The 23,287-nt window shown below is 45.0% G+C and overlaps 1 protein-coding gene across 2 annotated transcripts in view; it reads right to left on the bottom strand.

The window, feature by feature from the left end:
• The window catches only part of DOCK5 (dedicator of cytokinesis 5), a 143,439-nt gene extending 132,765 nt beyond the window's left edge, over nucleotides 1-10,674 (bottom strand). Inside the window, exon 1 of one of the 2 annotated variants that reach the window (XM_056860411.1) lies at nucleotides 10,552-10,674. In XM_056860411.1, coding sequence (XP_056716389.1) covers nucleotides 10,552-10,674 — 123 coding nt within the window. The remainder of the gene's footprint in view (nucleotides 1-10,551) is intronic. The other variant, XM_056860412.1, reaches the window with a different exon arrangement.
• Nucleotides 10,675-23,287: the final 12,613 nt, after the last annotated feature.

Below are 23,287 nucleotides of genomic sequence, written 5' to 3' on the forward strand. Positions count from 1 at the left end.
AATATGCAATTAAATTAGATTGAGGTTTGATGAAAACTGACTTCAGGAGACAAGGAAGAGGTTCCTTTTAATGCAATATGCTCATCATATTATTGAGTTAAAATAAGTTATCGGAGGAAGATGGGGGAGTGTTTCTGGCACTCTGTCTTCATTATCGCTGTCTTCCTAACTACCGTAGCTTGCCTGGAAAGTACAAAGAGCAGGTGAAAGTAGGGAAACCGGGAGGAATAGAAGAATATCTTTTCCCATTTCATCCATATTGATTGGAACTGTTTCATGGCAAAGAAAATCAATTGCATTATCTTATACGGAGATAGCCAACTTCAGTATATTTGCAGAGGGGGCTCTATTCCCTAAACAACAGTATAGGGGACCCATATGTAGCTAAGCTTTATAATACATTGGGCGTCATCTTGTAGTCAAGACTCTAGCATGGTGTAGTGGTTAAGAGCCAGCATGGTGTAGTGGTTAAGAGCCAGCATGGTGTAGTGGTTAAGAGCGGTGGTTTGAAGTGGTGGACTGTAATCTGGCGAACCGGGTTTGATTCCCCACTTCTCCACACGAGCGGCAGAGGCTAATCTGGTGAACCGGGTTGGTTTCCCCACTCCTACACATGAAGCCAGCTGGCTGACCTTGGGCTAGTCACAGATCTCACAGCCCCACCTACCTCACAGGGTGTCTGTTGTGGGGAGGGGAGGGGAAGGTGATTGTAAGCTGGTTTGATTCTTCCTTAAGTGGCAGAGAAAATCAGCATATAAAAACCAACTCTTCTTCCGATCTGGTTCCAATGCTTTCAGGTGTAGCATTTCATGCAAATGTCTACTTGGCAATATCTAACATCCTTGACAGAGCGTATGCTTAGAAAAATCCTAATGCTATCAGGGATGAGAGTGGAATGATTGGAATAACTGGACCTTTGTGCCATGTGTCTTCAAGAGAATGTGGCTTTATACGTAGGTCCAAGGAGGTTGTTTTCCTGGTGATGGCTTTTTGGCACAGAATGCAACATCTAACAGCATAGTGGGTGGCCCCTGTGCAGATCAAGAAACCCAGCCAGGCCATACACCCACCCACAGAAACAGTAGAGGTCTCTCCATCCTCAGGGGTCTCTAGCAGTGTGCAGAAAAATATGACTGTGTCAACTAACCAAAAGAAAAATAATCCCACACCCCAAATGGCTCAATGAGGACTGAATGTGCTCCAGAAGGCATAGAATGCTTAGAGCAGCTGAGAGTCAATCAAAGGGGAAATCAACTTCTTCAAGTCCTTAACAGTTTGAAGAATCCCGAAGGGGAAATTTGGCAGGGGCAGGATGTCCAAATTGTTGCCCCCTCCCACGATTCCTAACCGTGAGGCTTCAGGTAGCTTCCTCCAGGACAAAGCTCAGTGCCTGGGTGGGAGTGCCAAATGTTTCTTGGGCCTGGAAGGAAGTGCAAGGGTTAATAAGCCCTTGTGATCACACAGCCTTCCTCAAGGAGTGTCTTCCTCCTGCATGCTATGGGGCACCTGTGGCCTCTTATTTCTGAGCTCATGGCTTCTTCAGAACCTCTTGATTGCATAAAGACAGAGCATCCTAAAATAAGCCCTGTATCATTGCTTTAAAACACTCGTAATCATTCAAAAATAGAAGGCCTGTTGGTAGATTAAAAAAAAAAAATCCCAGCATGTGGTTTCAAGCTCATTTTCTTACAGCCTCCCAGCCTAACTTGCCTTCTCCTTCATGGAACCATAACTATAATTTCCTGGGGGTCTTAAAAAAGGAACAGTGAAAAATCATCCGCTTTCTCTGAGAATCTATAGTGTACTTCCAGACAGGTTGGTTTTCTGCCCACCTGAGTGGAGAAGAGATGAACTTTAGTCTATGGAAAGCAAACCAGGATCTCTCTCCTTAAGAAAATGATTCAGTGCAGACATGACAGAATGTGTAAGAAATCTCACATCAAAACCAAGTCAAGCATGAATGTGACACGTGGCTCTTGCAGGCCAGCTCTGAGAATTGTACAAGAGGATTATTTAGTATGTATTGTATTGTCGCAAAGAATTCAGGTCCTACTCAAGAGTACTTAAAATCTAAATATTCATCCTAGACCAATTCTGTTCCCCTTATCAGGCTTCTAACTCCTCTCAACAGCTACCCTAGAAAATCAAAATGCCCCCCCCCCCATTATCATGGTACCTCAATGTATACTTTGAGCCTACACCATCCATGTGGGATCTCTGGTCTTATTTAAATGACCATCCTAGGTGTTCTGATTATTTGTTTTTAAGATCTCCTCTGCCCAGTTTATAAAATCAGAAAGCCAACTGGCTAAATTTTTGCTGGACTATACCACTGCAGATAGATCACAATGAAGTGATCCAAAGAAGTGAGCTGTGACTCACGAAAGGTTATACCCTGCCAGAAATTTGGTTAGTCTTTAAGGTGCTACTGGACTCTTGCTCTTGTCTACTATACCACTGCAGTTACAGATAGCACATGCACAGAGTGGAATTAGAACTCCTTATAAAAATCATATATGGGGGGAAGCCAACCCCCCAAACATGCACCCTTGCATTTGCAAACAGAGGCAGTACAGTCCACGTTAAAACTTTACCACTTCATTTTACTGAGTGAATAGACTGGCCTTCAATTACAGCTCCACCTGGTGAGGCAACCCTTCCCCTTACTTCCAGGAGTTAGTTATCACACTTCTGCTACTCCTAGGCAGAGTGGAATGAAAGCCCTTAGAAGTAGCAGAAGTGTTCTGCAACTGGAATGGCTGACCCCAGAGTGAAATGATGGCCCAGGGGAGGAGCACAAGGGTTCCAGGGCTGGAAGGGCAGCTCACAGAGTGGAATGACAATCCCTTGAACCAGATAAACTGCTCTGAGCCTGGAAGCCAGAGGTGGAGCCAGCCACAAAAACGATTGCCACAGCTTAACTTCAGTGACACAGTGTAGATCCTTGTGCTGTGGTGGCAGGTGCTGCCAAAGAAACATTTTTAAAAAAAAAAAAATCAGCACACTAAACACATCTCCAATAGTCAATACCTGGCCTAACCTACTTCCTTAAAACACTTGATGGGTACCAGAAAAGGTGTGGGCTCAACAAGTGTTTTTTGGTGATCCCTGTGGTAAATGTTTTGGCCACAACCTTTTGCATAACTAAGCTGTGGAGTGTTCCATGCTTTGGACAGAGACTACTCATCTCCTACACATGAAGCCAGCTGGGTGACCTTGGGCTAGTCACAGTTCTCTTAGAGCTCTCTCAGCCCCACCTACCTCACAGGGTGTCTGTTGTGGGGAGGGGAAGGGAAGGTGATTGTAAGCCGGTTTGAATCTTCCTTAAGAGTCTTCTTCTTCATCTCCTATAGTATTCCCATTTGTCAGCTACAAGTTCACAGCCAGGTTGCATCACATGGACAGAATGCAGTTGCACTACTGAGGTGAACTCTAGGGTGGAGGGTATTTCTCCACAGCCCTTTTGAAAGCCCACCAGAATCTGAGTACTACAACCTGCCCTCTGATCTTCTCTGTCATGGAAAATTCCAGAAATCCATGGCTGGTATCTCCTACCCCTCCAGCATAGCTACAGTAATAGGACAAAGCCTGTTTTCTGAATGAGTCATTTCCAGCCACAGAAAGAAACAAAGTTCAGAGTCTGCAGACGGAGCACACCCTTTAAAAAAAAATCAACAACTTAGATAAGACAACATTATAGCATTTAACATGTACACTGTCGACAGGTAGGAAGCGAATTGAAGACATCCACAACATATCAACCCTCTGGAACTGAAACTGGGCCCAAAAAACCAGAAAGTATGGAAATGGTTCATGAGCATAGACCTGAATCACCTTTAACTAATGGCTAGAAATACCAGTTTAGCTGCAGGCCTTAAAATTTCCATGTATTTGGGCCACATCTTCCAAAAGGGATAGAAAAATATGTAAAACCAGCCTCAGCATGTGCCACTTCCTACTCCATGTATCACTCTACAGTAAAGAGTTTGATTGTTCTATGGCGCTGCAAAACCTCCTCACTGCATTCTCAACGATAAAGGCATTGGGGTCATTTAGACCCCAACTAAAGTGAAGTGCAAATGATGCAACAGGTGTCAAAAGTAGCAGGGTCTAAAGGAACCCAACATGGTGAGGACCCTCATCTAACCTCCCAATACCTATTTTACATTGATACAGAAGTTAACATAAAGAGAAGCCATTCATTCAGTATTTTTTATTAATACTTCCAGCAGTGTTTGAATTGAAGGGAAAAGAGCGCAAGTCATCAGGGCTCCATGAAATATCAAAGGAACTAACACTGGGCTCAATACAGACTGCAATGTGTGTGTGTGTCGTCAAGTCACAGCTGATTTATGGCAACCCTGTAGGGTTTTCAAGGCAAGAGACGTTCAGAAGTGGTTTGCCATTGCCTTCCTCCCAGTCATGACCTTGGTAATCCTTGGTGGTCTCCCATCCACGTTCTAACCAAGGTCGACCCTGCTTAGCTTCTGATATCTGAAGAGATCAGACTAGCCTGGGATATCAAGGCACAGACTGCAATACCTTCCTTGTATCCCTGAATAGCCCACCCTCACTTTTCCCCCCTGCTGTCAAGTCACCATTGACATATGGCGACCTCGTAGGGTTTTCAAGACAAGAGATGTTCAGAGGTGGTTTGCCACTGCCTGCCTCTGCATCATGACCCTGGTATTCCTTGGAGGTCTCCCATCCAAATACTAGCCAGGGCTGACCCTGCTTAGATTCTGACATCTGACAAGATCAGGCTAGGCTCGAGCTATCCAGGTCAGGACACCCTCACATTACACAAAAATAACTGATTATTAAAATGCTTTTTACAGCTATCCAAGAATTTAAAAACAAAACATTTCAGCGGTTAATCCCCCTCCCCCCACTCAGCCTTTATAATATTTCCCAGAGAAAAAGGCTTATTCTATATAGGTCACATCTTATAAACAAGCTTGGAAAAGGTTGTGTTATGTTGTTATTGGTTTCCTGCCTGGAAAGAAAAAACTTTCGGGAGGGTTTCTGCATTTGTGAGAACAAGAATATGCATCTTCAAAGCCTTCCCTTCCCACCTTCCATTTTGCACTTAAAACACATAAGCAGGTTTAAAGGGTGCATACCAGGAAGAATTTGTCACATATTCCTTTAAAATGCTCAGAAATACATATCCTGTCCACACTTATGAATTTTTTTAAAAGGTATGTGTAGAATATTACTTGTGCGAATATTTCAGATTGCTCCTTCTAACAATTAATTTGGTGGTCCTACACCTATTAGTACGATGAAGTAACCACAGACATGTTGATTTTTATAGCTATTAGAGGTGATTCAAACAATTTATATGCATTAAATCTTGAGTTTTTGACAGTATAGGATCAGAAACTCTGAAGTCCAGAGGACAAGCTCAATGATCAGAGGATATGTTTATCAGTGGAACCTCCACGCTCAGAGCCAGTAACCTTCTGAACGCCAGTGATAGCAGGCAATACTGGAGGTGGTCTTGGGCATTTATGTTGTTGGTCCTCCAGGACACCCAGTCAGCAATTGTGTGAAACAGGATGTGGGACCAGATGGGCCACTCATCTGAACCAGAAGGGTGCCCCTTATGCATAGCAGGACATGCCTAGCTTCTTGTGCTTCCCAAGGCCAGCACGCACAGAAATATGCACAACATGCAAATCATGTAGTTTGCATAATAAATAAGGGTCACAAAATCATGCTTTCCCCCTGCTACCTCGATGCAGGACTGTGATACCCCCCTCCTTTTTGAGATGAAAGGACGCACAGATGTGCTTTTATATTTACTGCCACCAGCAAAGGCTCCAGAGCACTACTCTTTCCTTGTTTCCTTTCAAGACAGTTTGATTACTGCTTTAAGAGCCCTTAAGTAAACAGAACAAGGATAGTTAGCAAAGCACGACCAGGCTCAAAACAGAAAACATCCAGGCCATTTCCAAAAGACCTGAAGCTATATATAAGGCCCTAAGGGGGAAAAATAAGTTTGCAGCGAGCAGAGGCAAGCCACTGGGAAGCAGTACGATAGATCACAGAAAATAATCCAAATCAGGGAAGATGAGTGCCTTAATGCTCTTATGTAAGAAAGCATGCATGCACATGATACATGTATGGATGATGCACTGTGTTGAGAGCAAGCCACAATTCAAAATGCAGGAACAGCAAAGAGTTGGAAAAGACTCAAAGAATCTGAGAAAGCGAACAGAAGTGAAATCAAAGAGCTGCACCGGAGAGAGCCAATGAGCATTGTGGCTGGAAGAAAGGGGATCCGGGGAGATGCAATCATGCTGCAGAATTTAAGAAGCACATTAACACATAAAGCTGCTGCCTTATACCTCATCAGATCACTGGTCCATCAAAGGCAGTATTGTCTACTCTTACTGGCAACAGCTCTCCAAGGTCTTTCTCATCACCTACCACTCTAATCCCTTTAATTGGAGATGCCGGGGATTGAACCAGAGACCTTCTGTATGCCAAGCAGAGGCACTGCCACTGAACCTCAGCCCGTCCTCTGCTGAAAGCCCTGGCAAAGAAAAGTATTGTGATGGAGGGACACGCTGTGCATTACTCATCCACATTCTCACCGTGCATGCGTAGAAGCTGGTGTCTGGCACAGAATTCAGCCTTATAAACCTCTGCTAATTCTTTATAGCGAGTCTTCTTTATAGACTGAGAAGACAAGCCTGACCATGAAATCTCAGGAATCCATATACAGGTTAGGCAGGACATTCTCTGATCAGGGCATGAGCCTTTAGTTTTCTGCATAGGTAACTGGCCCAATCAAAATCAATCAGAAAGAATTACGCCCAACAAGTATATATGCATACTGGCACAATCAGCATAACCTGTTCAGACAACAAAGTGTTAGTTGTTGTTGTTTTTTCTTGGCAGAGAGCCAAGATCAAATTTGGCACAGAATATATATTCAGCCCTTGACATACATCAATGCCCATGGTTGGGACTTGCAATTTGTTAGAGCATTAGTTGGCTTTGCAAATGCCAAGTGGGTTCTGCCAAAGAAGAAGCTAATAAGGTAGATGAAAGGGGAGTTAACACAAAGGTCTTCACCTGCAGGGAAGGGAAGTCAGTCTCTCTATCCCCTCCTCCGCAAAAGTTTGCAGAAAAGAGCTGAGCTCAGGGAATGATTAAGAGCAAGGTTTTCTGAAGTAGGCTGCGTCATGTCACATTGGTGGGCCAGGGAAAGACACACAAAGTTTGCTGCAGTGCTTAGAAAGGCTTATTAGAGTAGAGTTCAGCAACTTCTCTCTCCTATTGTATTACAAAGGGTGACATCAAGGGATAAAAACAATGGCCAGAGAGCCCCCCCCCCACAACATCCCTGACCCAGGTTTTATTTTATTTACATTATTTATACTCCACCTTTCTGAGGGAGACTCAAGGCAATTACACAGTGTAAGCCAATACAATCAACAGGAAGGGACATTCAACAAGCAAGGATTAAGACTGAACTAAGCAGACATTTGAAACAAGGAGTAAATATCAGTATGACACGTTTTACAATGCAGGAAATTCATAGTAGGATAATAGAGCAACATATAGCACATGCTATACACAGTCCACTGTTTCTCTTATTAAAGCATCTTCTGATCATTACATTACAATATAGCCCTATTTCCAATGTATACACGAACATATGTAGCTGACTTATACTGACTCAGACTCTTGGTCCATCAAAGTCAGTATTGTCTACTTAGACCGGTAGTGGCTCTCCAGGGTCTCAGGTAGAGGTCTTTCACATCACCTACTTGCCTAGTCCCTTTAACTGGAGATGCCGGGGATTGAACCTGGGACCTTGTGCATGCCAAGCAGATGCTCTACCACTGAGCCACAGCCCCTCCACCCTACTTAATAATTCAGTTAAAACACCCTATTTAATAATTCATTTTTACATATTTTGTGGAATGCCAGGAGTGTGGGAGTTTTCCTGACCTTGTCCAGCAGTTCTTGATTTTGCCCATTAGCAGGGCAGCAACCTCAGTAAAACCCTTCTCAGATAAGGAGAAGAGTTGGGTTTTATAAGCCGATTTTCTCTACCTTTTAAGGAGAATCAAACTGGTTTACAATCTCTTTCCCTTCCTCTCCCCACAACAGACACCTTGTGAGGTAGGTGACGCTGAGACAGCTCTAAGAGAATGGTAACTAGCCCAAGGTCACCAGCTGGCTTCATGTGTAGGAGTGGGGAAACCAACCCAGTTCACTAGATTAGAGTCCGCTGCTCATGTGGAAGACTGGGGAATTGAACCCGGTTCTCCAGATTAGAGTCCACCGCTCCTAACCACTACATCACGCTGGTGTAGCTTTCATGGTGTACAGGAGAAAGGGTCCATGGTCCAAGGTCTTTGTATGTGGCAGCCTTGAATTGAATCTGGTAAACTGATGGGCAGGCAATGAGGCGACCGCAGGGTGGGAGTCATACACTTGCTATACCTAGCACCTTATCCTTGGCAGACCAGACACAAGGGTGATAGCAGGAGGCTTCACTTGCTTCGGTGGCAAAGAGTATGGCGGGCCCTTGGCATAGAAGGTGGAGAAGGGGGAATTAAGTCAGTTGTACAAGGGCAGGAGGATAAAGACAAGATAGAGGGGAAGCCAAGACTGAAAGAGAGGCATAAAGTTGGGGGGGGGGGAAGTCTATAGTAACACAGGGTTCGCTGTGTAAACAAGGGCCCAAGATCTGGTTAGCAAGGCACATGAGGCTGCCATCTTGCTGACGCAAGTGACAGTCCGATCACTTCCTGGGTGGGAGACCTCTATAGCTGAGGTTGTGGCTCAGTATAGAGCACCTGTTTTACATGCAGAAGGTTCAATCTGTGGTATCCCCAGATAAAAGGATTGGGCTGTGGGTAATATGGTAGACTTCCTTCACCAGACATCTGGGAGAGCTTCTGCCAGTGACAGTAGACAATACCAACCTTGAGAAACCAACGCTGTGACTGAACTGAAGGACACCTCATGTCCTTTTGGAAACCCCACGGCAGCGACCTTGAGCTCACAAGGAAGGTGGGGTATAATTGTAAATAACAGGGACAGAAAAATCATGGTCATGGCGGAAAAAAATAAATAAGGCATGGTAGAGAGCCTTGCCGCCAGAGCTTAGCCCCAGCACCTACTGAGGGCTCAGCACTAGGATATATAAAGCAGAACATATATATGAGAACATGCAAGAGAATCTTCCAGCTAGCCCCAGACTGCTTTGATGAAAGGCAAGTGTTTGCAGATCTCAGGGTGTTATGAGTCAAGCTTTAGGGTTGGAAAGAATGAATTGTATGGAAAAGGAGGAGCAGACCAGTAGTTAGGCCGGGGCGGGTGACAGGAAAGCAGAAGGAGAGAGCGAGAGAGCAGAAGTTTGTGGCCTTAGCTAGGAGAAGCAACCTCTAGACATCAAATCACACCCTTAAATTTCTATGCTAATTCAGAGTACCTACCACTCCCTTGCTTCATATTTACACTCCCTAATGTGAATCAGAATCCTTCATTTCATCCATAATCATATAGGTTGTGGAGGGAGGGGGTGGGGAAGACAGATCCATTCTTTTCTCCATCCTGACAGATAACAGGGTGTTAATAGGTCCCCAGTCTGCTTTAAGGGATCTCCTTCATCTTTAAAAAGGAACTGGGGGTGGGTGGAGTGGGGACTTCTTCTGATTCATAGAAAGGCAGAGTGACGTTTTTATGCACAGCATATTCAGCGTTGAAGCATTCCCTCGGATCCTAAAGGCCATTTATGCACGGGAGGTTTTGCCTTGGGTTCGCCCCTCTCTAGAGGCACATTTTCCCCATCCGAATTCTCAAAACGCTGCACGGGGGGCTCATTGTTGAGTCTGGAGGCTTCGGATGGGGAAAATGTGCCTCTAGAGAGGGGCGAACCCAAGGCAAAACCTCCCGCGCACAAAGAGTGAAACAGGAGGAGGGAAGAACAGGGCAAGAGTCCAGTGGCACCTTAAAGGCTAACACAAATATTTCCTGGCAGGGTGTGGGCTTTCGTGAGCCACAGCTCCCTTCTTCAGATAAGGCTAGAATGGAAAGGAGGAAAGGAGGAGGAAAGTGTTGGGCGAGCTTTCTGGAGAAGGAAGTGCTGGGAAGGGAAGGGGCGCTTGGAGCCTGGGAAAGAGAGGGCGAAAACGCCCGGTCGCTTGAGCCTCCTTTCTTCCCTGTTCCAGCCAGGATCGAACGCACGAACGTTCTTCCCTGTTCCAGCCAGGATTCAGCCAGGATCGAACGCACGAACGTTCTTCGAACGTTCGTGCGTTCGATCCTGGCTGAATCCTGGTTGGAACAGGGAAGAACGTTCGTGCGTTCGATCCTGGCTGGAACGTTCGTGCGTTCGATCCTGGCTGGAACGTCCGTGCGTTCGATCCTGCCTGAATCCTGGCTGGAACAGGGAAGAAAGGAGGCTCCAGCGACCGGGCGTTTTCGCCCAGAGGCTCCAGCTGTTGGAGCGCGCCTCCTTCCGCACGTGAGAACGGGGAACCCGGGGGCTCCGGCCAGGGGAAGCCCCCCGCGGCCACTCACCCACGCCGTACTTCTCCCGCTTCGTGGGGATCCAGCGGGCCATGCCGGGGCGGAGAGGGCTCGCCTCCCGCTGCGCCTCCTCCGGCGCGTCCGACTGGGCAGGCGGCTCCCCCTGCGCCTCATCCAGCCGCGGCCGCGGCGGGCTCTGCCGCCATGCTCGGCCCGCCCTCCTCCCGCGGCCGCTGGGGCCGAGTCGGGCCGAGCGAGGGGGCGGTCCGGGCCCGCCCCTGCCGGGGGGGATCGCCTGCTGCCCCGGCCCCGGCTCCTCCCTTGTCCGGCCCGGGCCCCGCACGCCTGGAAGCGGCCGGCCGGGGCTCGGCAGGGAAGCCGTCCGTGGCGCGCACGCGGCTCTCCGGGAAGGCTGCCGTCCTCGGCGCTGGGCTCGGTCGGACGGGGTGGGGAGTAAGGCAGAGAGTCGCAGGGCGCTGCCGCACGGGCCGGACCGTGCGCTTTCAATGCGCTAGTAGAAAAGGGCAAGAGTCCAGGATTTTTTATTTTATTAAGTACTTAAATAACTATAACAACATTACTTATGGTTTAGTTTTTTATATTACTTTTATTGTTGTTTGTCAACATGGAAAATTTATATTATAAAAACCAATAAAATTTTCAAAAAAAAAAAAAATGAGCGCCTTAAAGACTAACACAAATATTTTCTGGCAGGGTGTGCGCTTTCGTGAGCCACAGCTCACTTCTTCAGATACCTGTGGTCTGAAGAAGATATCTGAAGAAGTGAGCTGTGGCTCACGAAAGCTCATACCCTACCAGAAAATATTCTTGTTAGTCTTTAAGGTGCTACTGGACTCTTGCCCTTTTCTACTACTGCAGAAAGAGCTGTGGCTCACGAAAGCTCATACCCTACCAGAAAATATTCTTGTTAGTCTTTAAGGTGCTATCTTTTCTACTACCGCAGATAACCTAACACGGCTACCCACTGGGAATTATTTCAATGCACTTTCACCTTCCTTTGCAAGTGGATCCTGCCATCCTCTACGTTGGGCTCGGTCGGATGGGGTGGGGAGTAAGGCATGGAATCACAGGGCGCTGTCGCACGGGCCGGACCGTGCGCTTTCTTTTTCTTTTTTTCAAACAAATTTTTTTTAATTGAATCACATACAATTTCAATATTATCATCTTCAAAGTTTCATGGATGAAAACAATTTCAATCTAATCAGCCTAATCTATATTAACTTTCTTAACTTCCCCTCTCCCCTCCTCTATCAGTTTAATATCTATATAATCTCTGTATTTTTTTTCTAATTCATTATAGTACATTATATCATTTCCATAAATTACATATCATTCTGTATGCTTTAATTAGTGAATACTTCATCCTTTCTACTTTAATCAATTGAATTAGATTAAATCATAACCTTTAACCTTTCCCATGTTTAATTCATTTTCACAACGTATTATCCATGCCTCCCATTCTCTCACATATTCTTCATTGTCTTTTTGATTTACTAAAGCAGTAAGTTTAGCCATCGAATGTAGTAATGTAGTAAGTAAGTCATCGAATCACAGCGCGCTGTCGCACGTGCCGGATCGTGCACTTTCAATGCACTTTCACCGTCCTTTGCAAGTGGATCTTGCCATTTCACACGGTAAAATCCAGCTTCAGAATGCTTCGAAAGGGGGTTGAAAGTGTATCATTCAGCATGGGTGAAAGTGAGGCTTGTTACCGCACTAGGTATTCCCATCGATGTCTCAAGAGTTTGGAAATGTTATAAAAAAACATCACTTTAAAAGGGTTTTTGGATGCCACGGTTAAAAAATGGTTGGAAGACGTCTTCACAGCTAAAGGGGCCAAACAAAGTGTGAGCACCACAGTTTCAAACTCTTTAATACATCACTGGGAATACATAATGCGGTAACCTCCAGTTGGAAGGGTCACCAGGGTCATCTAGTCCAACCCCCTGCACAATGCAGGAAATTCCAAACTGTCTCCCCCACCCCACACCCCCAGTGACCCATACTTCATGCCCAGAAGATGGCCAAGGTGCCCTCCCTCTCACCAGCTGCCTAAGGTCATAGAATATGTATTGCTGACATATGGCCATCTAGCCTAGGGTTGCCAGGTCCTTCTTTGCCACCGGCGGGAGGTTTTTGGGGCAGAGCCTGAGGAGGGTGGGGTTTGGAGAGGGGAGGGACTTCGATGCCATGGCATAGAGTCCAATGGCCAAAGCAGCCATTTTCTCCAGGTGAACTGATCTCTATCGGCTGGAGATCAGTTGTAATAGCAGGAGATCTTCTGCTATTACCTGGAGGTTGGCAACCCTAATCTAGCCTCTTCTTAAAAACCTCCAGGGAAGGAGAGCTTACCACCTCCTGAGGAAGCCTGTTCCACTGAGAACCGCTCTAACAGTTAGAAAATTCTTCCTAGTTGTGGGTAGGCAAGCCCAATGTCTGGTTATGCTGGGGGGAAGCCCAACTAAAGCCAGTGGCTTTAGTTTTTAGTTTAGGTTTTGTTTTGTTTTTTGTTTAGTTAGGAAGACCCAGAAAGAGATGGATTTCCTCAATAAAGGAAGCCACATCCCTCAGTTTGCAAGATCTGAGCAAGGCTGTCAAAGATAGGGCATTTTGGAGGACATTGATTCATAGTGTCGCCATGAGTCGGAAGCGACTTGACGGCACTTAACACACACACAAAGCCAGCGGGATTGTTTGACTTCTCAGGAAAGGTAGGTAAAGTCAGGCATGCTGCAGGCAATGTACATTTAAGTATGTATATAATATACATTATATATTTATATATGTATGCAACAGTGTTCTCAGTTCTGAGAAAACGCTTTTGCTACACCATTCCAATTTTTTGTTGACCCTGTGGTTTTTGTTAAATGGTGTGTAAAATAAGAAATGAAGAAGAAATATTTACATAGTGACCAGTTTCTTTCTTCTGTCCCATGGCAATGGATTAGTACATGGGTGTCCAGCATGTGGCCCGCTGGCCAAATGTGGCCTGACTCATGTGGTGCACCTGAGATTTTTAGGGAGAAAAAAACCTGAGCTGTTCAAATTTGATTCAGCTAAAATTGCACCATGGAACTGGGCACCATTGTTATCGCTGGAACACACAGCTGGCACACACAGATTTCTGATTATGTGGCCCGCTTGAAAAAACTTGGATGCCCTGGATTAGTCGAACCCATGAGCCTCCTCAAATCAATGAATTGGGTGTAACAATACAATATCTGTCTTTGGAAAATAACACCGCTCAACCTGTATGTATGCATGTATTGGGGGTGGAGTTTTAGTAATAATTAACTTCAAAGTGTTGAAAGAAATAACAGCTTTCTTTCACATTGCATTCCTAAACAGAGTTGCACCCTTCAAAGTCCATTGAAATCAATGGGCTCAGAAGGGTGTAACTGTTTAGGACTGCAGTGCCAGTGTATTAATTGAAGCAATGTTTGTGTGTGTGTGTTAAGTGCAGTCAAGTGGCAACCCTATGAATCAATGGCCTCTAAAATGTCCTATCGTCAACAGCCTTGCTCAGGTCTTGCAAACTGAGGGCCATGGCTTCCTTTACAGAGTCAATCCATCTCATGTTGGGTCTTCCTCTTTTCTTGCTGCCTTCAACTGTTCCTAGCATTATTGTCTTTTACAGTGTCTCTTGTTTTCTCATGATGTGACCAAAGTGTCCAGAGACACTGTCCTTCAGTGTTACTACTCTGAAGATGCCTGCCACAGTTGCTGGCGAAACGTCAGGAAAGAAAATTCCAAGACCACGGTTACACAGCCCGGATAACCTACAAGAACCAATGAACTCTGACCGTGAAAGCCTTCGACAATATTGTGATAGCCTCAGTTTAGTCATTTTAGCTTCTAGGGAGAGTTCAGCTTGACTTGATCTAGAACCTACTTATTTGCCTTTTTTGTGGTCCACGGTATCCATAAAACTCTCCTACAACTCCACATTTAAAATGAATCAACCTTCTTCCTGTCAGCTTTTTTCATTGTCCAACTTTCATACCCATACATATTAATGGGGAATACTATGGCATGAATTACCTTGATCTTGGTCACTAGTAACACATCCTTACATTTAAGAATCTTTTATAGCTCCTTCATGGCTGCCCTTCCCAGTCTCTAACTACTTCTGATTTCTTGGTTGCAGTCTCCCTTTCGGTTGATGATGGAGTCTTGAACAATCTTGAACAATTTTAATTTCTTTATTGCACAACTTTAAAGTTGACAATTTTCCAGTAATCATTACTTTTGTCTTCTTGAAGTTCAGCTGTAATCCTGTTTTGGCACTTTATGTTTTGACCTTCAGCAGTAGTCATTTCAAGTCTCCACTATTTTCTGCCAGTAATGTGGTGTCATCTGCATAACTCAAAATGTTAATATTCCTTCCATCAATATGCCCTCCTCCATCTATATCCAATCCAGTTTTCCTTATGATATGTTCTGCATACCAATTGAACAGATAAGGAGATAAAATACAACCTTGTCTGGCACCTTTGCCAATTGCAAACCATTCTGTTTCTCCATATTCTGTCCATTTGTTTTAAAACTAACCATAGCTTTTCAGGATCCACAGTCAAAGCTTTGGTGTAATTTATGAAAACAAGCTGATTTTTTTCTGAAATTCTTTCATACGCTCCAGTAACCAACATAAATTTGCAATATGATCTCTAGTGCCTCTTCTTTTTCTGAATACAACTTGAACATCTGGCATTTCTTATTCCATATATGATAAGTGTCTTTGTTATAAGATTTTGAGCATCACTTTACTCACGTGAGAAATTAATGTGATGTTCCGATAGTTGCTAAAGTCTTTGACATCTCCTTTTTTCAGAACTGAAATCTATACTGACTATTTCCAGTCTGTGGGGCATTGTTTTGTTTTCCATATTAATTGGCATATTCTTGTTAAGATTTTGATGGACTCCGTTTCAGTCACTTGGAATAGCTCTGTTGATATTCCATCTACTCCTGGTGATTTGTTTCTCCCAGTTGCTCTCAGTGCAGCTTTCACTTCACTTTCTTAAACTGTAGGTCTTGCTTTAGAAGAGACAATAGAGCTTTTACATCTTCTGCTTCCAATTATGTAATCTATTTGCTTTCTATATTGGCCATCCAGTAATGTCCGTGCAGACCAGAGAGGTGGTAGAATTCTAGACTGACAACTTCAGATTGCAGTTTGTAGGGTGGGTCTTGTACTTAAATGTTTTGAATGCTCTTTTATGTAAAAGGTTCTGTCTATAGGGCCAGGGAGACAGTCTAGACCTTGACCCTGACCCACTTAATGGACAGGTCAGTTCTCAAGCCAGGATGAAGTGGTAGAATCCTGAGGTGATAAAATGTACTGCTCTGTGCTGTATGTGAGCAGTTCCATTTTGAATGCTCCACCACATGAAAAAGACTCTCTAGAAGTAAAACAAAAAACAAGTCTATAATTTTAGCTCATGGTAGTTTTCTATTTGCAGGGGAGCTTTTAAAACTACAACCCCTTTGTTGCAGCCTGCAGTGATAAACCAACTAAGGACCACCTCTTTCTTTTCCCTGTGTAGATTTGGCCTTGTATCCAAGCGAACATGTTTAAGATAGCATTGCATGCATGGTTTCCAGGATCTAAAGCACACCTTTTTACCACACGGCACCTTTAAAGATACAGCTGCAAACACCTGCTCAGCTGTGCTAGGAACATGTAGCCAAAGGGTGCCTGAAATGCATGAGGTGTTAGTCATCCTGCTCTAGCTGGTGTCTTGCAAGGATACGCCCAGTTCCTCTCGAAACAGCCCGGTCTTGATTGCAATTATGTCTCTGGCTCGTTCTTCAAAGCTGCCTAGGACATGTTCCGTGCTTGCCTTTATTCACATATACAGCAGTACTTTGAATGCTGCATGTCTAGGCCAGTGAGTCTTCATGAAGAGTTCAAAATAGGTTGCATGTCCTGTGTTCTAGTCCTTCTGTCCTAACAAGGCAGGTCAAATGATTGGGAGAAGAGATAGGAAGTGACTTTGCAGCACATGCACCTACTCAGGGCTGATTCACACTGTAGCTCTTTTCCCACCACAGCATTGGAGGGAGCCTTAAAAAATAATCCCCTGACATACAGATGTTCACTTGAAGGTGTGTAAAGGTGTGCACTTCTCTGCATGAAGGCAACAGGACTAAATGGCTAGGAATTAGCAGGATGTCGTGGTTAGAGTGTCGGGCTAGAATCTGGAAGAGCCAGGTTCAAATCTCTGCTCTGCCATGGAAGTTTGTTGGGTGACAGTGGGCATGTCTTACTCTCTGCCAACTTAACTGACCTACCAGGGTTGTTGTTGTGAGGATGAAATGGAAGAGGAGAGAACAATATTGTAAGCCACTTTGGGTTCCCATTGTGGGGAAAAGTGGGATATAAATATATCTAAATAAATTTAATGTATTTGGTGTGGTGTAGTGGTTAAGAGCGGCAGACCCTAATCTGGTGAACCATGTTTGTTTCCCCACTCCTATATATGAAGCCTGCTAGGTGACCTCGGGCCAGTCTCTGTTCTCTCAGAACTCTCAGCCTCACTTACCTCACAAAGCCCCTGTTGTGGGGGTGCGGGCAAGGGAAGCACTTGTAAGCCACTTTGAGACTCCTTTTGGTAGAGAAAAGCAGGGTATAAAAGCCAACTCTGTTTCTGTTTCTTCTTCCTCTCTTCCTTTCATGGAATATTTTTTAGAAAGAGCTTGTGTGTTTCTTTTAAGAGTACACCTAAGCTGTTTTAAATATACACTTGAACACGCCGAGACAAGTTTGTATTTGTGATTGTGTGTATCATGCATTCATTAGGAAGTTAGGATTTGGTTTTTGGTTCCATCTCCGCTTGCAAGGTTTGCCTTTGTGTAATGCACAAAAAAGTCCTCTGTGAACCAGGAAGGCCAAAAATAGTGGAATATATAGATGCATATCCAAACCATATTATACATGTGTGTGTGTGTGTGTGTGTGTGTGTGTGTGTGTGTATACACACACACACACACACACACCGTGCATATATAATTTTTATAGTGACTGCATCCATGAATAGCCAAAGATGGAACCTCCATGGTAAGAAGCAGTGTATCTTGGAAGGCCATCCTCTTGAGTTGGCAAGCTTGTACCTCTGCCAAGGTCTGCTACTGACCTGGGATGACGGGTCAAGGAAAACAGATATAGGAGAATCATGCACTCTGCTGTTTCTTTCAGATGTACCTTCCATCACGAAATGGAAGATCATTCCCAGACGGTTTGTGTGAGATACGCAAATAAAGGTGGACAGTAAATTCATGACGGCTCTTAATGGTATTGATAGAATCTTGATGATATTTAATAATATTGGATGCTCAGTGGTTCCTTTGGCAAGACATCCCATTTCAGATGTTAATCTAACAATCCCTATCATGGTGCCTACAAATGGGCTTCCTGGGACTCATTTGCATTTTCAACGAAGCATCTCTTTTCCTTGGGAAAGTGCCAGTTCCTGGCTTTCTGCCACATCACTGCATCAAGAGATGCTCTAGAAGAACCCAGGAGGCATCATCCTTGTGTCTGCAGGGAGCACCTATTGAAGAACAGCTGCCTCCTAGGAGGATACGTAGATTGCAACCTCCCAACATTTTGCTATTGGCAGCCATTTTGATGATGCCCACTTCTTGTTCGGAAAATTCCAAAAGTGTCCACAGGTTCAGCAAGACTGGGGACCCCTGTGCTGACCAAACAAGTATTTTGTATGATCTGAACAAGAAAGTGAGCCAGTTTGTAACCAATGTAACAAATAAAATTACTTTTGGTACCTCTACTGAAAGACTGGAGAAATGATTCTACTGCCACCCTGAGTTTGTAGAAGAAACCACAGCAACTAAATATTAAAGGCAAGTTTCTGCAAGGAATTTGGCCCAGTGGTCTCGCCACAATACATTGGTTTGCCTTCAAGGTGGATGTGAGGGTGATCTGGCTGCGACATCTATCACCCCATTGATCGCCAGGGTTGATTTGGCTGATCTGGCTGGCTAGGCGGGTGTCCCCTACCTCCCTCACTGCTCCATGTTCATCCCTCCCGAAGCTGCGCGCTTGGTGGAAGAGGATGACCATCCCAGATAGAAGGAGTGTACCATTCTTCGGTCAAGGGTATACAATAGCCTTCAAGGAGCCAAAGGACTCTGCTGTTCTTGCAACAACGTTTTGACAATACTTCCTGATGGCAAAATCCAACCACTTACATTTCTCCACAAGTCCTACTCGCAGAAGTAATATATATATTATTGCATTACCTTAGATCATAAAAAGATTATGTCAAATAAATGTCACCCAGAATGGGTGACATCATAAATCCTGGGCCAGACCTTCCACCCACCAGAAGCACTTACACCTTGTTGGGATTATTGGCCAGCATCCATTCCAGAACTGCCTCCAGGCACTGGTTCAGGGTTTCTGCAGCCTCCCTGGGATCAGCTTACAACCTATGTGGTCTCCCTGGACCATGCAGATCTGATTCTCATGCTCGGGGTGGGGGGGGAATAACAGAACTATTTTTTTAGGTGGTAAAACTCAGTTAAAATGCAGTTTTCGGGTAAATTATGTCTCCATTTTCATTTCCTTAGTATAAGTGGAGAGGGAGGATGAAATAGGAAGAGAGCAGCAGCACAGTTAGATCATGCTTTCTGCAGGCACAGATTCTTCAGTCGTTTTGCCCCCCTGTTAAGATTATTCTTCTGTAATTAACACCTAATCTCACAAACTCTCTCCAGGTTCCACCCCCAATACCCCCAGGCATTTCCCAACCCTGAGTAGGCAACCCTAAAACCTAGGTTGCCCACTATCAAGAGAAAAATGTCCTGCCCCTTTAATAGAGGACTAATGGGATGTTATTTACCTCCATGTCATGAAAACATTCATCTAGCCATCTCCATACATTAAACATCTATTGAAGGGACAGAACCTTTTCTCTCCAGGCCTGTTGGCAACCCTAGAACTTTACAGGGTTGTAGTGAGGATAAAATGGGGAAGGGGGGCAATGTATGCTTCTTAGAGAAAGTATAAGATAAAAAATGTACTAGATGGAGAAAAAAACCCTTACGGATACCGTGGACTGCCAAAAAACAAAAATCAGTGGGTTATAAATCAAATCAAGCCTGAACTGACCCTAGAAATGACTAAAATGACTAAACTGAGGCTATCATACTTTGGTCACATTATGAGAAGACGAGAGTCACTGGAAAAGACAATCATGCTAAGAAAAGTTGAAGGCAGCAGGAAAAAAGGAAGACCCAACAAAAGATGGATTGATTCTATGAAGGAAGCCACAGCCCTCAATTTGCAAGACTTGAACAAGGCTGTTAAAGATAGGATGTTTTGGAGGACATTGATTCATAGGGTCACCATAAGTCGGAAGCGACTTGACGGCACTGAACACACACACACACAATTTTTAAAAGGCCTAGGGAAAAAAACTGGTAGGGGACAGAGCCTCAGCAAGTCAACCTCCACAAGGTTCTTGAAATCTCACAACATAATTTGTACTTCTATTAATTTCCCCTCTGGAACATAGCTACATGTTTGACATAAATGGCCACTTTGGAAGGTGGACTGTATGGCAGTATATCCTTTTGAAGTCTCTCTCCTCCCCAAAGCCTGCCCTCCTCAGGCTCCACCCCCAAAATCTCCAGGTATTTCCCAACCCAGAGCTGGCAACCCTATCCCCACTGGCAGTCATAAGTGGTAGCTAAGAATTGTTGACTGTTCATGTATGAAAGTCCAGGCATAGCTGCAACAGCAGTAAAATAGGTGTTAAAAGACTCCCCAGTGCTTTTAATAGGGCTCATTCTGGAGCAAGTGAGCAAAAATTACTTTGCAGCTGGCTTTGAAAGAAAAGCTGCTGCCTGCTGTGAACCCCAGATGGCGCTCCGACATAACTCAGAAGCAGGCTGCGCATTTTGCTGATAATGCTCCAATGGTTGTGGGGAGATAAAATCTCAAATCCATTATTCTGCAGATTGCTAGGAGCTCCCAGGGCCCCAAAGTTCAGGGTCGTTATCTGTCAAAAACATAAGGGCCCTCTCAAGGGTTTTCTAAAATGGAATTTCTTTGCTCAGTTTTTCTTGCATGCATTCAGAAAAAACAGCACCACCTGTACAAAAATAGATGCTTCCCTAGTAGCAATCTGGCTCTGTGAGTCAGCAAAATGCTGGGCTCCAAGGTGAGAAAACACTTTCAGGCCCACTTTCCATGGAAGATTTTGATGCTCTCTTGCTGCGGAGCAAAAAAAAAAAAAAAAAAAAACGATTTAAATTTATTTTTCATGGGCGCAATTTAAATTTATGTTTTCATATCCCCGTCAATCCAGAAGTAGTTTTGGTTTTTCATGGGAACAAAGCAAGCAGTATTCTGCAACGGTTTGGTCTGTCCCCTTCTGAAAAGCTCATGGTTTATGCCCGCCCCCAACTCTGCCCCAACTCCACCCAACAGATTACCCAGGTCAGTTCACCTCTGTGGACACAGCCCCAGCCAAAAAAAAAGCACCAATCCCTCCGGTTTCCTTCTATAACTTTTCTATTTACCATGCTCCCTGTTCCCCCCCCCGTACTTGGCCACGCCCCCCTTTCCCAGACGTTGACAGACGGTCATCATTGTCCCCCCCCCCGCCATAGAGCTCCGGCCATCCATTGCCAGGAACTTCCATCCAGATAGAGAAGGGAGACCCAGAGCAGACTAGCTGCCCCTCTTCAGAAGGGTGACGGGAGCTTTGGCTTGGATTTGCCGCTCTCAGGATGGCCCCCCCCCAACACACACACACAGGATCACACCGGCAGGAGGGAGACCCAGAACAGACTGGCTGCCCCTCTTCAGAAGGGTGACTGTAGTTTTGGCTTGGATTTGCGGGAGGGAGATCTGTCCTGCCTTGGAGGGAGGCTGTCCCCCGGGCTTGAAACTCTCCCAGCCAATCACCATTCACAGGGGAGGAGAAATTAGCCGACATGGGTGGGGACAATTGGTCCGAACCCAGGAACATTTTTCATGGAGTGAAAAAAAAAATGTGTAGCAACCACAAAGAATGGACCAACACAGGTTTGAGAAGACAAGGAGTTGACACGGTTTTTCTGCTAAAACTCGAAGTGTTCATGAAAAATCAAAAATTTGCAGCGGGGCAAAACAAAGGTGAAACCGTGCCAAACCTCTGTGAAAAAATGACCTCAGGAAAAGCTCAAGGCCTCATCTGAAGGAAGGTTCAGTTCTAAATGGGTTCGGCCTCTAATCGTGTGAGGAAGTGACAAAGAACGAGGTCTCTCAGCATTTGCAAAGAAAGGGACATGATGTTTTTTCTCCAGGCTTGCTGACTGGCAACTCTAGCTCAAGTCTCAATGTAAAAGGAAACTGGTCAGACAATATTTGTGGAGCCTAATCCACAATCCAAGCTTGGAAGAAGAAGAGTTGGTTTTTATATGCCGACTTTCTCTACCACTTAATGGAGAATCAAACCGGCTTACAATCACCTTCCCTTCCCCTCCCCACAACAGGCACCCTGTGAGGTGGGCGGGGGGCTGAGAGAGTTCAGAGAGAACTGTGACTAGCCCAAGGTCACCCAGCTGGCTTCATATGTAGGAGTGGGGAAACCAACCCAGTTCTCCAGATTCGAGTCCACCACTGTTAACCACTATACCATGCTGGTTCTCAGCCTGGCTCTCAGCATGGCCCCATTAAAAAAATAACAACAAAGTTTTCATGATGGACACGAAGCTCATCTCCCATAGATGAAAAAGTAACCTGGAGAGGGTGATTTTGATCTGAAAAACCACTGGAGAGGAAGGATTAAGCTACTTCTCTTCATCTTCTCTTCTTCCATGAAGATTCAGCCTGCCTATACTGTTCGGGGTTAAACAAGAATGACCATGAGAGAAAGAATCCCATATCATATGTCATTAGAAAATGTGAAACCAGCCACCTCATTCATCTCCAGACCAAGGATCCTCATAATTTTATCGTAAAGGCATGTTCTGAGATGCAGTCATGGAGCCTCAAGCGTAACATGGCATTTCCCCCATAGACTGGCTGCTTGGATTTGCAATAGTTCTCAGAGGCAGAGATCTTTTTTTTTTAAGCATCGGCTGCCTGGATTCCTTTCACTAGAGATGCTAAGGGTGGGTGTGGGATGTGCTCTTCCACTCCGCTCCAGCCCTCTCCTTAAAGGGCACCTTCAACATGTGCTTGCTCAAGAAGGTTTTTCTCTTCTTGATAAGCAGAAAAGTAACAAAAAGGAAAAGCCTGAGAAGATGCAATCCTGATATAAAACATTCCTGAGGTGACAGGATTGTGCAGCGTGTAGAATCTATGATACATTTTTCCAGGGAAGGAAAAAACACCAGAACAACACAATGAATTGTTTGCCCAGCGAATGAGCATGGTGAAGGAGACGAGAGAGATTCCAGAGCGCTTTGGCGTTTCTTGAGGATGTGATACAGACTAGAGCGCAGCATCTTTGGAGTGAACTAAGACACTGATCTAATTTGACTTGATTTAAAAATGAGGCTGGCGGACACAAAAGATCTCACCAGTGGGACTTCGTGTTTACACAACGTCTTGTCCAAACTGGGCTGCTGCCCAGGCCAAGCAGCTGTGTGGCACGGCACAGTTTATATAAGATGTTGTGCTAGGGCAAAGTGCCCTGGGAAAGTGATCGCATCTTGCCAGCATCACAGCTCAATCACTCTCAGCTTTGCAGAGGCCTCCTCGTACCAACATCTCCTGTTCATTTCCAGAGAGCGTACGCAGGGAGGCTTC

The sequence above is a fragment of the Euleptes europaea genome, chromosome 14, assembly GCF_029931775.1.
Source record: "Euleptes europaea isolate rEulEur1 chromosome 14, rEulEur1.hap1, whole genome shotgun sequence".
NCBI classification, from domain to species: Eukaryota; Metazoa; Chordata; class Lepidosauria; order Squamata; family Sphaerodactylidae; genus Euleptes; species Euleptes europaea.